This window comes from Coenobita brevimanus, chromosome 64, assembly GCF_032717465.1.
Source record: "Coenobita brevimanus isolate Jiangsu-jjx chromosome 64, ASM3271746v2, whole genome shotgun sequence".
Classification (NCBI taxonomy): Eukaryota; Metazoa; Arthropoda; class Malacostraca; order Decapoda; family Coenobitidae; genus Coenobita; species Coenobita brevimanus.
This window is the reverse complement of record NC_137017.1, coordinates 15,430,073-15,447,565: the sequence shown is the minus strand read 5'-3', so window position 1 is coordinate 15,447,565 and position 17,493 is coordinate 15,430,073. Positions and strand designations below refer to the sequence as shown.

General features: G+C 42.4%; 1 protein-coding gene across 1 annotated transcript in view; it reads right to left on the bottom strand.

Moving 5' to 3' along the window:
- The window catches only part of LOC145404670 (aconitate hydratase, mitochondrial-like), a 418,871-nt gene extending 401,604 nt beyond the window's left edge, over positions 1–17,267 (bottom strand). The window contains exon 1 of the mRNA XM_080276212.1: positions 17,208–17,267. Within this exon, the coding sequence (XP_080132338.1) occupies positions 17,208–17,240 (33 nt within the window). The 5' untranslated portion in view covers positions 17,241–17,267. The remainder of the gene's footprint in view (positions 1–17,207) is intronic.
- Between the last annotated feature and the right edge of the window lie 226 nt (positions 17,268–17,493).

Sequence of the window (17,493 nt, the reverse complement as noted above, 5' to 3'; positions counted from 1 at the left end):
CACCTTCCAATGCAATTATGCGACTGAGTGGCTCTGTGGCGGGAGAAATGTAAACAAAACATCACGTGACACCAGAAGCGTTTTTAATTGGGTGGCATCACGATCACGTCACAATAGCGGCCGGGGAAGGCTACTTGATCACAAGTTTTTCATTGGCTATCATCATCATGGGAATGTCCAGTATGGCCGTGTTGGACTGGGGGTAATCGTGCTAGAGTGAACTCTACGGATTTGGCCCACTTCTCGAAGCTCTGTGCATGTTATTTTAACACACTCGTTTTGCAATAATTAAATCGTATTAAATAATACTAATTAATTGCTCACCGTGCTGGACTCGAATCATGCTGGACTAACGCGTGCTGGACGCGAGGGTACTGTACCAGAAAGACCTTTCCAGTTCGATGTATATTCCTCCAGCTTGTTTCAGTATTTTTCAGACTATATTCAGTTCAGTAAATCACATTTTCTTACTGAAAGATTTCCTCCCTGTTATTATCGTCACGTTCTAAAGCTGTACCTACGATTGTTTCCAGCACAATGGACGAAACTCATTGTACTCAAATGTGGACTTCGTTTCCCAACTTCCCAACTGAAGATTAGGTTAGGTTACATTATTAGGTGCAGTTAAGCTAGGTTAGGCCAGGTTTAAACACTCAGATTAGAAGTGTTTTCTACCATTACGTTAACGAATCAAACAAAGAGTCATCACACCAGAACAGCTAAAAACAGCGGGGAAACAGATTTAACAAGAAATGTTTATTTACCAACCCAGAAATAATCAGAAAAATATAATAGACTATCACGATGAACTGATTTGGTAAGATGCTTTTACTGCTTACAGCAAAGCACTTTACCCCCCTCAAATCCTCAATATTGGTGAGTTCAGAAATTTGTGTGCTCCCGTGGCAGACCTTGAAACCATTTTTTCAAAGATATAAAGTCAGTTTCTTTTTCTTACAGATGTGAAAAGACTCGTCTGGTACACATGTTTTTTTCCCCTCCTCCCTAAACCCATCTTGTGATTTGCTATGATTCGTGAAATTAATAAAATTAGGGGGCATGTTTCATTAGCATTTAAACATAAAGTTGGGGTGCATGTTACTTTAGCATTTAAGCATATTGGCGAAAACATCTGGGATGAAAGGACCGCCTAGCTGTTTGGGATGGTAGAGTAGGGTCGTGCAAACATACGAGTGACCTTCGTTCCCTTCCCATAATTGTTCGCAGTTTTTATGGCTCTCCCTAACTCAACGTTACTGACACCAGTACAGTAAAGCATTGTTCAAGGCTGGCAGCCATGAAGGGGTTAATGGAATACATTATTGTTTGTATCAATACTCTCACTTTCACACACACACGAACGAACAAAAGAATGTGCAATAAATGTACACTTAACTGTAAGGAGCAGAAATAACTGTATGCTCTGTTGATCCGAAATGTGTTGGGAAGCGACATCGAACAAAGAATGTGGAACTGAATGCCACCTTACGAGAACACGTGAGATGAAAGTATTTTTTCTTATTAGTAAACATAATTGTTCCATTTCATCCCCTATAATTGTGAAACTCATAAATTTTCGTCCAAGCATACAGCCTAATAACCTTACCAATTCAGTTCATATTGCTCTAGTTTGTTTTCTGTATTTTTCTGCCTATTTTGTGGGTGGTAAATACGTTTGGCTGAAAGATTTCCTCTCATTATCATAACGTTCCTTAAGCCTTACCTACGATTGTTTCCAACATATTGGAAGAAATTTACTCATAATTAGGGTGCATGTTACATTAGCATTTAAACATATCGGCAAAAACATCTGAGACGAAGTGGCAGGCCGCCTGACTGTTTGAGATGGTAGAGGAGGGTCGTGAAAACACACCAGTGACCTTCGTTCCCTTCCCATAATTGTTCGCAGTTTTTTATAGCTCTCCCTAACCCAACATCCCTGACACCGGTACAGTAAACCATTGTTCGAGGCTGACAGCTATGATGGGGTTAATGGAATGCATTACTGTTTGTATTAATACTCTCTTTCACACATACAGTACACTTAAGAATGAACAAAAGAATGAACAGTAAATGTAAGAGGAAGAAATAACCATGCTCTGTCGGTCCAAAATGTGTTGGGAAGCGCGATATCTAACGAAGAATGCAGAACTGAATGCTAACTTACGAGAACACATGATGTGTAATTTTTTTTTTTTTTTCTGATTAGCAGACATTCTTGTTTCATTTCGTTCCCTAAAACTAGGAAACCCATTACTTTTCGTCTAAGCGTACAGCCTAAAGACCACCAATTCACTTCATATTCCTCCAGTTTGTTTTCTGTGTTTTTCTATTGTGAGGGTAGTAAATTACCTTCTTTTGCTGAAAGATTTTCTCTTTTATCACGTTCTTTAAGCCGTACCTACGACTGCTTCGGGCATAACAGAAAAAACTCATCGTACACAAAAGTGGATTTAGTTTCCCAATTTCCCAACTGGAGCCCAGGTTAGGTCAGATTAGGTAAAATTAGGTAAAATTATTAACTAGTTAAGCAAGGTTAGGCTGGGTCAGGAGTATCAGTTGCCTCACCAAACTCCACCCTACCACCCTTGTGATCGAGTTGTGGGCAGGAGGTGTGGGTGGGGGAAGGGTGAGCAGACTCTTTCTGGTTTATCCATGCCTCTCTCCCTAGCAACTGGATGCTTCCTGTTTAAACCGGAGCTATTGTATGGATAATTTTATGAATTACTGTATCACTGAACCATTGGGTCACGGCCCGGATATACCAAAAGTTGGATAATCCGAACCTGGATAATCGAGCTTCCACCGTATATAAATGAAAGAGAAAAGGTAATTGATACTGCCATACATCTGGAATGGGCTAATTTTCACCTGGCAACACCTCACGTGCACTCGTTCGCTAATTTTCCCTGTTTATTTCCCCTTGAAATATGCCGTATGACCTGTTCTCAAAATAAAAATATATATATGAAAGGAAGGGAGAAGCCTAAGTGATATTTACTTTCACGTGGAACTACCTAATTTATTATGTATTGTCTAGATTTCCTCCCAATCATTTCATAGCATATATACTGTATTAGCAGATGTCACCACGCTGACATTGGCAGCCCTTCACTGCCCCTAGGCAACAGCATTCAGTTTACTGTCGTCATTCAAGGTGAAACCACGTCGGATTCGCTCCTGTCCAATTCCGCCGCTTTTTAGCCCCATGCAATGGGCCCTGTGACCTCTACCCCTACTAAACCTCGTGTGGAAAGGGGTAAAGGGCTAAGTGACTGCTGTGGAACATGAACTGGCTAATTTATCAATGAAAATGATGGACAGTGACTACGATCTTTCTGGTGACTCTAAAACAGTGCAAGTGGAAATGTAAATAATGTGTAAAAAATGTGTAAACAGCAAGTGAAAGCAATGAATGTAAATATAAGTGAACAGTGGAAAATAGTTTTATAAGTTACTACAAGTGACAGTGCATAAGATAGTGTAAATAAAATAGAAATGTAAATAATGTAAATAAAATAGAGAATGTAAATAGAAATGTTGTGGTAGGTGGTGGCGACCATCATCCACTCACTTGATGTAGTGCTGCCTACTTCTTCCTTAGCCTTTATCATTCTTTTTCTGTGCCTGTCCTCCTCTCTTCCTATTTCTCCCATCTTTCCTGTCACTTCTTATTGCTTTTCTTTCCTTTACAGGTGGCTTTACATTGAGTGACAAGCCTAATGGTTTCCTGTAAGCCAAGAAACCATTTACAACGCTGGGTGGTAACCATATAACCAAACCATACGTGCTCCCTACGTGTCAACAAGTGGGTTGGTGGAGGGTTAGTGCCCCTCCCCGTAAAACAACTAACTCAAAGTCAAATGGCCACCCCTTACGGGATTATGGCGTCTGGTAGTAGATAGATAGAAATAGAAATGTACATGAGTAGTGATATAAGAATACGAGTATATATACCGGTACTTGGAGTAATGAAGGTGAAAGTTTCACTCTAGCATGTATGAATACTGGGAGTTATGAAAGTGAAAGTGACAGATTTGCTCTCAAAGCTAGTATACAGGACGAGAACGTGAATGCCTCGAGTGAATATAAACTAAGAGTACTGAAAGAAACTTATAGATAAATATTGTACATATAAATAAGTATAATAAAGTACTAGGAATATAAAGTGTGAGTGTGTTCATAAATAATAAGTGACAGCTCCGCCTCAGAATACCATCGGGGAACCAGCACGGGAGGAAAGCTCGTATGCGCTCGTACTTTATATTGCTTTCACAGTGTTTTTTTTTTTGGAATATGGATTCCAAACTACTTGAAATTCATAGAATAGTGTTTACAGTTATAATATCAGGCAGTGGTAACCATATTACGGGGTATCGGGAAGTGTAAAGTGGAGGCTTCGTTACCCAACTTCAGAAGTCTCCAAAAGTCCTACGGTAGACGACGAAGGCTCAACAAACATCCCAGGGGAAAGCTGAAGACATGTGCCATATGCATATACAATTTTAATATTCTAGGACTAATAACTGATTTTTGGCAAATATTTTTAAAAAGTCAGTCGGAATTGTTGAACATAAGAGGGTGGAAGTAATGCGAGTATAAGTGGCTGGGGAATGGCTTGGAGAAGGAGGGAGGTGAGAAGACAGGAAGAAATCAGTAGGATAGAAGTTCTGGAAGCAATGAAGAAAGTTAAATTGGGGAACGCCCCAGGAATTGATGGAGTGTGTGGTGAAATGCTGAAGCATGGGGGAGAGATAGTACTAGAATGGATGTGGAAGATGTGCAGATTGGCCTGGGAGGAAGGTAGAGTCCCAGAGGATTGGAAGTCAGATATAATTATTCCCTTGTACAATGAAAAAAGGAAAAAAGAAGTGTGTGGTAATCATAGGAGAATTTGTCTTCTTAGTATAACAGGAAAAGTGTATGGTAGGATTCTTATTGACAGAGTTAGAGAAAGAACAGAGGAAATAGTTGGAGAAGAACAGGGAGGCTTTAGGAAGGGAGGAATTAGTTGGAGAAGAACAGGGAGGCTTTAGGAAGGGAAGAGGTTGTGTAGATCAGATATTCATTCTTAGATCTTTAGTGGAAAAGTCTCTAGAGAAGGGAAAGAAGTTGTATGAGGCTTTCATTGATTTGGAGGAAGCATATGACAGGGTGGATAGACAAGGATTGTGGAATAAATTAAGAATATATGGAGTAGATGGGAAGTTGCTGAATGCTGTGAAGAGTATGTATGATGGTGCTAAGGCTGCAGTGCGTGTGGATGGTGAACTGAGTGAATTTTTCTCTTTGAAGGTTGGGTTGAAACAGGGATGTGTCATATCTCCATGGCTGTTCAATCTGTACATGAATGGAATAATAAAAGAGGTACAAGGTAGGGTAGTGGATGCTGGAGTGACCCTGGTGAGAGGGTAGTGTTTGGAAACTCTCTGTACTGTTGTTTGCAGATGATAATGTGTTGCTGAGTGAAGACAAAGAAGAGCTGCAAGGCTTGGTGGATGAGTCTGGGAGAGTGTGTAAGAAACGGAATCTAAAGGTGAATGTAGGGAAGAATAAAGTGATGGTCTTTGAGAGAGGTGAAGTCAGTGAATGTACAGCGAGGATGGATGGTGAGGAATCGGAAAATGTGAGTACGTTTAAGTACTTGGGTAGTGTGATGAGTAAGGATGGAGGTTTGGAGGGTGAAGTGCTTGAAAGAGTACAGCAGGGAAGAAAGGTTGCTGGTTCCTTGAAAGCAGTGATAAGAAACAGGGAAGTGAGCATGGAAGTGAAAAAGTTACTACATGACAGTATTGTGATACCAACTCTAATGTATGGAAGTGAAGCTTGGATGTTGCTGGAAGGACACAAGTCAAGAGTGAGAGCAGTGGAAATGAGTTATTTAAGAGAAGCCTGTGGAGTCACACGGAGAGACAGGCTGACAAATGAAGATATAAAGGAGCATTGTGGTGTGGATGTGGCTGTGATAGGAAGCATTAGGAGGAATACACTGAGGTGGTCTGGCCATGTGGAGAGGATGGAGGGTGAAAGACTGACGAAGAGAGTGTATGTGAGTGAGGTGGAGGGGGGAAGAGGGAGGGGGAGGCTGAAGATGAGATGGAGGGATGGGGTGGAGAGGTATATGAGAGAGGGGGGTGTGAGTTGGAAGCGGGGCAGTGAAATGGCGGGGGACAGGGCAACGTGGAGGCGATTTGTTTGTGGCCACCCTGAACGGGATTGAGGCGTCTGGCAATAGATAGATAGATGGACAGCCTGAGCGCAAATATCCTAGCGGGACGCACAAGGAGCGCAAAAACCACCCCGCGGTGTAGGGGTTAAAAACCATTCATGCTATTCAGACTAATGTCTGATATATCAGAAAAAGTCCGAGTTAGCAGGGGGAAGCCCAGATGTCGCTTTTATTGGAATTTCGCATTTTTCAGAGTGGCTTGGGCCCTAATTAGTCCGTTAGAGTGAGGTCTTACTGTATATCACTCAGAACTGCATGTCGGGTCTGTGAGACCCAGGTGTACCTGAGGAGGAGGGAGAATTTTTCACTATGAGTTTGCAAGTTGATTTTATGTTGTGTGGGATCCACTATGCCCACAATGAAGGTCCTCCATCCCTCAAGTTGTGACACAAGTGCTAAACTCATAATGTTCTTTGTTTTCGTGTATGGTGGAAAAAGAAAAAAGCTTTTAGCTTGGTAATTCATTTCATAATTTTTAAAAAAATACATGGAGTTCAATGAATTAAAACTCATTCCCATAGTTTTGTAACTGATAAGACCTAATACAATGTAGGATATTCAGGAATTGATTATACAAATCATGTGTGGCACTACAGCACTTTATAAAGCTGGGTCTAATAGACCAAGGTGTACCTAAGTTGTAAATGAAACTGTAGGTCTACCTGAAGAGGGTTAATGACCTAGAGCAGCTTGTACAGCACCCTACTTGTATCCCTGACTGCATTGGAGAGAGTTCCAATATACTTCATGTCTTCCTTACAACTAATCCCTCCGCTTACACTGTTAACCCCTTAACCACGGGGCGTAACTTTCGTGACGCCTGGGAGCAAGAGATCATACCGCGGGGTGTCACTTTTGTGATTCTGTGTTATTTTGAATTCGCCCAGACTTTCAAGTGGTGGCTTGCCAATGTCCAACACTAGTCATTACTCCTAATCTCATCTGTACTCCCATCCATTGTTGACAATTTAGCCATTTCTCCCTGTTCTTGACTCCCCTCCCTACCTCCCCTCCATTACCCTCTCCTCTCGCCTGCCCGGCCGTGCTATGCTAAACAAATCTTCCCTGGAATTTTCCACTGATTTCATCCATTGAAATAAGCCCTATGCCCTATTCTTATACCAAATAATATATACAAGAAAGAAATAAGGTAAGTGACAGTGCCATACACCTGGAATTGGCTATTTATCACCTGACAACACCTCACGTGCACTCGTTCGCTAATTTTCGCTGTTTATTTCCCCTAGAAATATGCCGTATAATTTATTCTCATAATAAAAATATATATATAAGAAAGGAAGGGAGAAGCCTAAGTGATATTTACATTCACCTGGAACTCCCTAATTTATTATGTATTGTCTAGATTTCCTGCCAATCATTTCATAGCGTATATATTAGCAGCTGTCACCACACTGACATTGGCAGCATTGCACTCCCCCTTGGCAGGCCACCACACTGTATTCAGTTTACTGTCGTCTTTCAAGGTGAAAGCACGTCAGATTCGTCCCTGTCCAATTCCACCACTTTTTAGCCCCAGGCAATGGGCCCTGTGACCTCTACCCCCTACTAAACCTCGCGTGGAAAGGGGTAAAGGGCTAAGTGACTGCTGTGGAACGTGAACTGGCTAATTTGTCAAAGCAAATGATAAGACTACGATCTATCTGGTGAGTAAAACAGTGCAAGTGGAAATGTAAATAATGTGTAAACAGCAAGTGAAAGCAATAAATGTAAATATAAGTGAACAGTGGAAAATAGTTTTATAAGTTACTGCAAGTGACAGTGTATAACACTGTGTAAATAAAATAGAAATGTAAATAATGTAAATAAAATAGAGAACGTAAATAGAAACGTAAATGAGTAGTAATATAAGAATACGAGTATATATACTAGGAGTAATGAAAGTGAAAGTTTCACTCTAGCATGTATGAATACTATGAGTTATGAAAGTGAAAGTGACAGATTCACTCTCAACATTAGTATACAGGATGGGAAAGTGAATGCTACATATTTTACTGAAAGAGAAAATGAATGCCTACAGTGACAATAAACTACTATTACCGTACTGAAGGAAACTTATGGATAAAGACTGTAGATATAGATATGTGTTATATAGTAATAACCTTGTGCCATACACCATTCTAACAACTTTACCTCATTATCCTTCACTCCTCTTTTCTACTCTGATGGTTCTGTAACTATTTCTTCTACTGATAAAGCAGATCTCTTTGCTCAAACCTTCTCCTCCAATTCCATCTCAGACGATTCCGGTGCTGTCCCTCCATCACTTACCCTCTCTGACTTCCTCATGGCTGACATTAAAATTTCTTCAGCTGATTTATTTTCTGCCATCATTGGCCTCAATAGTAACAAAGCGTATGGGTCTGATGGAATCCCTCCTGTTGTCCTCGAGACCTGTGGTTCTGTGCTTACACCCAGCCTGGGTAAACTCTTTTGCCTTTGTCTTTCAACTTTTACCTTTCCTTCTTGTTGTAAGTTTGCTCTCATTCAGCCAGTCCCAAAGAGGGGTGACCATTCCCAACCCTCTAACTACTGTCCAATTGCTTTGGCATCCTGTGTCACAAAAGTTTTTGAGCCTATTCATAACAAACAAATTTTAAAGCATCTTTTCTATTACAACCTTCTTTCTGATTGTCAGTATGGGTTCCGTCAGGGATGCTCCACTGGTGATCTTCTCACCTACCATTCGGACTCCTGGTCACACTCCTTTCAGGACTTTGGCAAAAGCTTTGCCACTGCACTTGACATCTCAAAGGCTTTCGATCAAGTCTGACATAAATCTTTAGTTTCCAAACTGCCCTCTTGCGGTTTCTATCCTTCTATCTGAGCCTTCATATACAGCTTCCTTTCTGGTCATTTTATAGCCGCATTTGTAGACGGCCATCGTTCTTCTCCTATACCTATCAACAGTGGTGTTCCTCAGGCCTATGTCTTATCACCAACTCTCTTCCTTTTTATTCATCATTGATCTCCTAAGCTATACATCTAACCCAATCCACTTGTACGCTGATGATTCCACCCTTCACCCCTCCATTCGGTTCCCGCAACGTCCATCCCAGCAGTTAGTTCAACAAACACAGGATGAGGCTATGGCACTCCTAATGTCTGACTTGGCTCATATCTGACTGGGATAAAATTAATCTTGTTGTTTTTATGCATCAAAGACTCTGTTTTTACATCTATCAACCCAACAGCATCTTCCACAGGAGTACCCACGAATGTTTAATAATACCCAGCTGGTCCTGCATCATCCTTGAACATGCTTGGGGTTTCATTCACTTGGGATTTATCTAGGAAAGATCATATTACCTATCTTGTAAAATCTGCTTCCAAGAGATTAGGTGTGCTAAGCCGACTCTGTACCTTCTTTACCCTTGTACAGCTGTCGACTTTATACATGGGATTTATTCGTCCCTGTGTGCAGTACAACTCTCATGTGTGGGGAGGCTCCCCACATACAGCTCTTCTCGATAGGGTGGAGTCAATGGCTTTTCGTCTCATTAACTCTCCTCCTCTTACTGGCTTCCTTCAATCTCTGTCTCTTCACCGCACTGTTGCCGCTTTATATCTTTTCTATCGCTGCTTCCGTGGTTACTGATCCTACGAACTGTCTGCTTGCATCCCTCCACCTCTACAACAGGTGCGTAGCACCCGTGTAGCAACAAACTCTCATCCCTTTTCTGTCCAACTCTCTAATGCAAGAGTTAACCATTACTCCCAGTCCTTCATTTATGCAACAGGTCAACTCTGGAACTGTCTTCCTCTGTCTGTATTTCCTACTTCCTATGATCTCCAGTCTTTCAAACGCAGTGTGTCCAGGCATCTCGAAATGAGCGGATCTTGAATTTGGCTCTCTTTTGTATTGTTTCTGTTTTTTTCTTGGAAAGAACTGTTTTGCAGGCTCCTAGCCTTTGGTTTCTCCTTCCTTGGATTTAAAAAAAAAAAAAAAAAAAAAAAAAAAAAAATCGATCGCATTTCCCATAAAGATAATTCCCTGTCAAATCATCAATGATCCTCCGTCACAACAATTTGCACTTTGGATTATTCTGCATCATTCATACATTATTCTCATTCATAACAGATGTTTATTTAATTGTCCCGGGACCATCTGAATGTGGGATTGCACACAATACTGCTGGTTCCTATCTACCGAGTTTGAATACAAGTTGGAGATCGTGTTCTCCAGTGACACCGACTGGGTACAAGCAAGATGGGAACTGGTTTTAGAGATCGTGTTGTAATGATGGGAGATCTGAATCCTAGAGTGGGAAATGTAGCAGCTGAAGGTGTAGTTGGTATGCATGGTGTGCCTGGAAGAAATGAAAATGGGGAAGGAATGACAGGGATTTTTTTTTTTTTTTTCTTATGCAAGGAAGAAGGAACCAAAGGCCATGAGCCCGCAGTAACAGTTCCCTCCAAGAGAAAAACAAAATACAATAGAGAGCCAAATTCAAGATCCAATCATTTTGAGATGCCTGGACACACTGCGTTTGAAAGACTGGAGATCATAGGAAGCAGGAAATACAGACAGAGGGAGACAGTTCCAGAGCTGACCTGTTGCATAAATGAAAGACTGGGAGTAACGGTTAACTCTTGCATTAGAGAGTTGGACAGAAAAGGGATGAGAGTTTGCTGCCAGACGGGTGCTACGCGCTCGTCGTAGAGGTGGAGGAATGCAAGCAGACAGTTCAGAGGAGCAGTGACCATTAAAGTAGCAATAGAAAAGATATAAAGATGCAACAGTGCGGTGAAGAGACAGAGGTTGAAGGGAGTCAGTAAGAGGAGGAGAGTTAATGAGACGAAAAGTCTTTGACTCCACCCTATTGAGAAGAGCTGTACTCCACACATGAGAGCTGTACTCCACACAGGGGCGGATAAAACCCCTGTATAGAGTCAACAATTGTGCAGGGGTAAAGAAAGAGCGGAGTTGGCTTAGCACACCCAATCTCTTGGAAGCAGATTTTATAAGAGATGTAATATGATCTTTCCAAGATAAATCCCGAGTAAATGAAACCCCAAGCATGTTCAAGGATGATGCAGGATTAAGCTGAATATTATTAAACATTAGTGGGTATACCTGTGGAAGATTTTGTCGGGTTGACAGGTGTAAGAATTGAGTCTTGGATGCATTAAAAACCACCATATTATTTTTACCCCAGTCAGAGATACGAGCCAAGTCAGACATTAGGTGTGCCATAGCCTCATCCCTTGTTTGTTGAAGTACCGTAACTGTTGAGATGGGGGTTGCGGGAACCGAATGGAAAGGTGAAAGGTGGAGTCATCAGCGTATGAGTGGATAGGGTTAGATGTACAGCTTAGATCATTGATGAATAAAAGGAAGAGAGTTGGTGATAGGACAGAGCCCTGAGGAACACCACTGTTGATAGATCTAGGAGAAGAACGATGGCCGTCTACAACAGCGGCTATAGAACGACCAGAAAGGAAGCTAGAGATGAAGGCACAGATAGAAGGATAGAAACCGTAGGAGGGCAGTTTGGAAATTAAAGATTTAAGCCAGACTTGATCGAAAGCCTTTGAGATGTCAAGTGCAATGGCAAAGCTTTCGCCAAAGTCCCGAAAGGAGGATGACCAGGAGTCTGAAAGGTAGGTGAGAAGATCGCCAGTGGAGCGTCCCTGACAGAACCCATACTGACGATTGGAAAGAAGGTTGTGATAGGAAAGATGCCTTAAAATTTTTCTATTGAGAATTGACTCGAAAACTTTTGAAATACAGGACATTAAAGCCATTCCTCCTCCACACTGGAAATACTTTGTTTGAAAAGGAAGATATTTATATGTATACACCGGTTAGACAGGATGGTGAAAGAGTTGTTGACAGAACACTGACGGATTATGTGGTTGTCTCCAGGGATGTAAGAGGAAGATTGTTGGATGTCAGAGCTTTGAGGGGAGGGTGGAGGTGTGTCTGACCATTTCCTGATGGAGGGAAAGTTGTGAGTAGGTATGAGGTGGGTGAGAGCTAAAAGAGTTAGGTGTGGCAGGGAGGTTTTGAAAGTTAGTGAGTTGGATAAGAGAGATAAAATGATAGGGTATCAAGAGAAGGTGAAAGATGAGTGGAACGCAGTGAAAGATCATGAAAATGGCAGTGTCGAGGAGGAATAGCAGTTGTTTAAGAGTGCTGTGATGGGGCATGCGGAAGAGGTGTGTGGTGTGAGATGAGTGGGTGGTGCTTTAAGAAAGGGAAGTTGGAAGGACACAAGTCAAGAGAGCAGTGGAAATGAGTTACCTGAGAGGAGCATGTGGTGTTATGAAGGAAGACAGACTGACAAATGAGGCAGTGAAAGTGCGTTGTGGTGTGGAAGTGGATGTGATAGAAAGCTTTAGGAGAAATACATTGACGTGGCTTATTCATGTGGTGAAGATGGAGAGCAAGAGACTGACGAGAAGAGTGTATGAGAGTGAGGTGGAAGGGGGGAGTGGGGAAGCAGTGGCTGAGGAAGAAATGGAGGAATGGAGTGGAGAGGTACAGGTATACTCTGATGTATGGTACCCCTATGCGATACCCCGACTTAACAATGGGGAGAGAAATACTGTACCACCATACCCCACCTAACAATGGCCAAACCTCAGTTTAACGAAGGGGTTTTATTTTTTTATCCTTGTTTTATTTTTTTATCCTTGATAAGATGATCCACCGGTATACATGGAGAGTAATGAGGAGGATGGATGGTGAACTTGTTGAACGAAAGGCAATGATAGACTACGTGTGTGTGGATGAGCGAATGAGAAGACAAGTGTTGGATGCAAGAGTGTGGAGAGGGTGGGGGAATGGAGTCTCGGACCATCACTTAGTGATGGCCAAGGTAGAGCTGCAAAGAAAGTGGTTGAGGAGGCGAAGGGGAAGACAGGAGGAAGCAGCTCCTGTGAGAAGAGTGGAGAAATTGCAAGATAGTGACAAAAGGACAGAGTATAAGAGCATAGTGGAAGAAAGATTGGGAAGGTATGAGCTAGAGCAGATGGAAGGGGTGGAAGACGTATGTAAGATATTCACGGAAGAGATAAGCACAGCGTGTGAGGCGGTTTGTGGAGTGAGGAGGAGATGCAAGGGTGTGCAAGGGACAGCATGGTGGAATGATGAGGTGAAACGAGCTGTGGAACAAAAGAAGAAGGCATATGGTGAATGGTTGGCGAGTAGAGGTAGGGGAGAAGATGAGAGAGAGAAGAGAGAGGTATATGTGAGCAGGAGAAGGGAGGTTAAGAGACTGGTGAAGGAGAGTAAGAAGAAAGTGGATGAAGAGTTTGGGAGGAATCTGAGTGTGAAATGGAGGGAGAGTAAGAAATTGTTTTGGAAGGAGGTAAAGAAAGTAAGGCAGTGTGAAAGGGGAAATAGTAGGGGAGTGAAAGATAGGAATAATAGATTGTTGGTGGAGAAGAGAGAGAAATTGAGGAGATGGAAGGAGCACTTTGAGGATTTGTTGAATGTAGAGAGTGAGAGCAGTGTGAGTATAAGTGGTTGGGGAATGGCTGGGAGAAGAAGAGATGAGAGGAGGAAGAGATCAGTAGGGCGGAAGTAGTGGAAGCGATGAAGAAGATTAAGCTGGGAAAGGCCCCAGGAATTGATGGAGTGTGTGGTGAAATGCTTAGGTATGGGGGTGAGATTGTTGTGGAGTGGATATGGAAGTTGTGTAGATTGGCTTGGGAAGAGGGAAGGGTTCCAGAGGACTGGAAATCAGGTATAATTGTTCCTCTGTACAAAGGAAAAGGGGAGAGAGAAGTATGTGGTAACCATAGGGGTATTTGCCTTCTTAGTGTGACTGGTAAAATATATGGTAGAATACTCATTGATAGGGTTAGGCATATGACAGAGGAGCTAGTAGGAGAAGAACAAGGGGGATTTAGGAAGGGAAAAGGGTGTGTAGATCAGATATCTGTTCTAAGATGTTTAGTAGAGAGGTATCTAGAGAAGGGAAGGAAAGTGTATGCTGCCTTCATGGACTTGGAGAAAGCTTATGACAGAATAGATAGGCAAGGTATGTGGAAGGTATTAAGAATATATGGAGTGGAGGGGAAATTGTTGAGTGCTGTGAAGAGTATGTACGAGGGAGCTAGGGCTACGGTGCGAGTGGATGGTGAGCTGAGTGAGTTCTTTGATCTCAATGTGGGACTGAAACAGGGGTGTGTAATGTCTCCATGGCTGTTTAATATATATATGGATGGGGTTGTAAAGGAGGTACAAGGTAGGGCAGTGGATGTGGGGGTGGCCCTAATGAATGAGGGTGAGATTTGGAAGCTTCCGGTGTTGCTGTTTGCTGATGTTTGCTGATGATACCCCTATGTTACCATAGGGGTATTTGCCTTCTTAGTGTGACTGGTAAAATATATGGTAGAATACTCATTGATAGGGTTAGGCATATGACAGAGGAGCTAGTAGGAGAAGAACAAGGGGGATTTAGGAAGGGAAAAGGGTGTGTAGATCAGATATCTGTTCTAAGATGTTTAGTAGAGAGGTATCTAGAGAAGGGAAGGAAAGTGTATGCTGCCTTCATGGACTTGGAGAAAGCTTATGACAGAATAGATAGGCAAGGTATGTGGAAGGTATTAAGAATATATGGAGTGGAGGGGAAATTGTTGAGTGCTGTGAAGAGTATGTACGAGGGAGCTAGGGCTACGGTGCGAGTGGATGGTGAGCTGAGTGAGTTCTTTGATCTCAATGTGGGACTGAAACAGGGGTGTGTAATGTCTCAATGGCTGTTTAATATATATATGGATGGGGTTGTAAAGGAGGTACAAGGTAGGGCAGTGGATGTGGGGGTGGCCCTAATGAATGAGGGTGAGATTTGGAAGCTTCCGGTGTTGCTGTTTGCTGATGATACAGTATTGTTGAGTGAAGATGAATGGGAGTTGCAAGGTTTGGTGAATGAATTTGGGACAGTGTGTAGGAGGAGGAAACTGAAAGTTAATGTAAACAAAAGTAAAGTTATGGTGTTTGAGAGGAATGAAGTCACAGAGTGTGCAGTGAGGTTGGATGGTGAGGATATGGAGAATGTGAGTGCATTCAAGTACTTGGGTAGTGTGATGAGTAAGGATGGAACTTTGGGGGATGAAGTACGTGAAAGGGTACAGCAGGGAAGGAAGGTTGTTGGCACACTGAAAGCAGTGATGAGAAATAGGGAGGTGAGTATGGAAGTTAAGAAGTCACTGCATGATGGTATTGTGATCCCTACCCTGACGTATGGAAGCGAGGCGTGGACATTGCAAGAGGGGAACAAGTCAAGAGTGAGAGCAGTGGAAATGAGTTACCTGAGAGGAGCATGTGGAGTGACGTGGCAGGACAGGGTGATGAATGAAGAAGTGAAGGAACGTTGTGGGGTAGATGTGGATGTGGTTGAAAAGATTAGGAGAAATACACTGAGGTGGTTTGGACATGTGGAGAGAATGGAGAATGAAAGACTGACTAAGAGGGTGTATGTAGGTGAGGTGGAGGGAGGGAGAGGGAGGGGTAGACCGAGGATGAGGTGGAGGGATGGAGTTGAGAGGTATATGAGGGAGGGGGGGGTGAGTTGGGGGGAGGGGAGTCAAATGGTGGGTGACAGAGTGACTTGGAGGCGTTTTGTCTGCGGCCACCCTTTGCGGGATTAGGGCGTCGGGCTATAGATAGATAGATAGATAGATAGATTGATGATATTTTAGACAAAAATTTTGTGTTTAGGTTGATTTATAAACTGTTCTTAGACTTAGATTACTGTGTTTTAGCCATAGCTGGGGTGAACATTGTCACTCTGGGGTACAGAATACTAAGCCTGATTTTTTCCAGACTTATATTTGACGGTTTTCATTTTTTAATTGTTGGTTTTAGTGATTTTTACAGATGTTTGGCTCTGGTTAGCTTCTTTTACAGCTGTTTGGCCACTTAATTGGTTTTAAACTTGTTTTTGGACTCATTTGGTTGGGTTTAGGACTTGGTTGGGGGGGAAACTCAAGGCTTAAAAACACCCCCCTATACTTTAAATGTTAAATCTACCCTAAGGTACAATACTCCGCCTAATGATGGGGTTTTACCAGGGGCGCACCTAGAGATTTGGGGACCCGGGGGGGCCCCACAAAGAACATAGCCCCTGTAATTCTCAAAACTTACCTAATATCTCAGCTGGGATTATCGGGATGATAAATGTACTGTATATATATATTTTTAAATATTAATAAAAAAGCTTATAAATTTTTAAGGCTTTGGGGAGCCCCTCTCAATTGGGGGCCCAGGGGGCAGTTTCAAACAGCCCCCCCCTCAGGTACGCCACTGGGTTTTACTAACCAATTGCATCGTTAAGCTGGGGTATACCTGTATATGAGAGAGGGAGTGGTGAACTGGGAGGAGTACAGTGAAATGACATTGGACAGAGTGACATGGAGGAGATCTGTTTGTGGACACATCTTTAGGGACTGAGGCATCTGGGAATAAATAATTCTGAGAAAATAACTTAGGTTAAGGTACTGAATAAGTCAGGTGCCTAAACTGCTTTCACAGCTAGGTTTAGTCCCATTAGGCATAGTTTGCATGCAAAATTTATAATGTTCTACTGTTAACACCTTCATAAGAACACATTTCTGTAAGTACTTTGCAATATTACTCTGATAACTGGGTTAGAAATAAAATTGCTTCACTGGACGGTTAACATTTTCTGATAAATTTTCACAGATGAATAGTTCAGTGTTTCAGAAAGAACCACCTGTAGGTAAAAGGAATACACAACACTGTCCACATAGTAAATCTACTTCACTATGCTGGGTATCTACTTGTTACCAGTGGTTTTCATGTTGCGTCATTAGAGTACCTGGCCGGTCAGCTGATCGTTCCCCGACACCAACCGGTGTTGACAATGTTGAAATCATCACACAGTTTCACGAATCCAGTTACCTCCTTATAACCCACTACCTTAAGTGCTGCTAGACTCCATAACTCGGCACATCGTCGGGAAATAGTAATCAGATACGCCACACTTACCCCAGAGAAAATCGGTGCCAGCCTAAGCGCCATAGCCTCTATTCTTCAGATGGAGCCGGCGATGACTGTCCCCTTAAATATCGGGGGTCCCAAATCGGTGTCACCGCGCTTATTTTCTTTTAAGTCTTTTATTTTACCTTAAAACTTTTGCCTTTTCTTCATCATAATTTGGCGTCTCTATTTCCGCTTCCTGAGACGTTATTAACTTCCACTATCCAACTTTCTACTACTTGTTCACTCGAAATCCTTCTATCCGTCTCTATGGATTAATTTATAAAATGCCGGG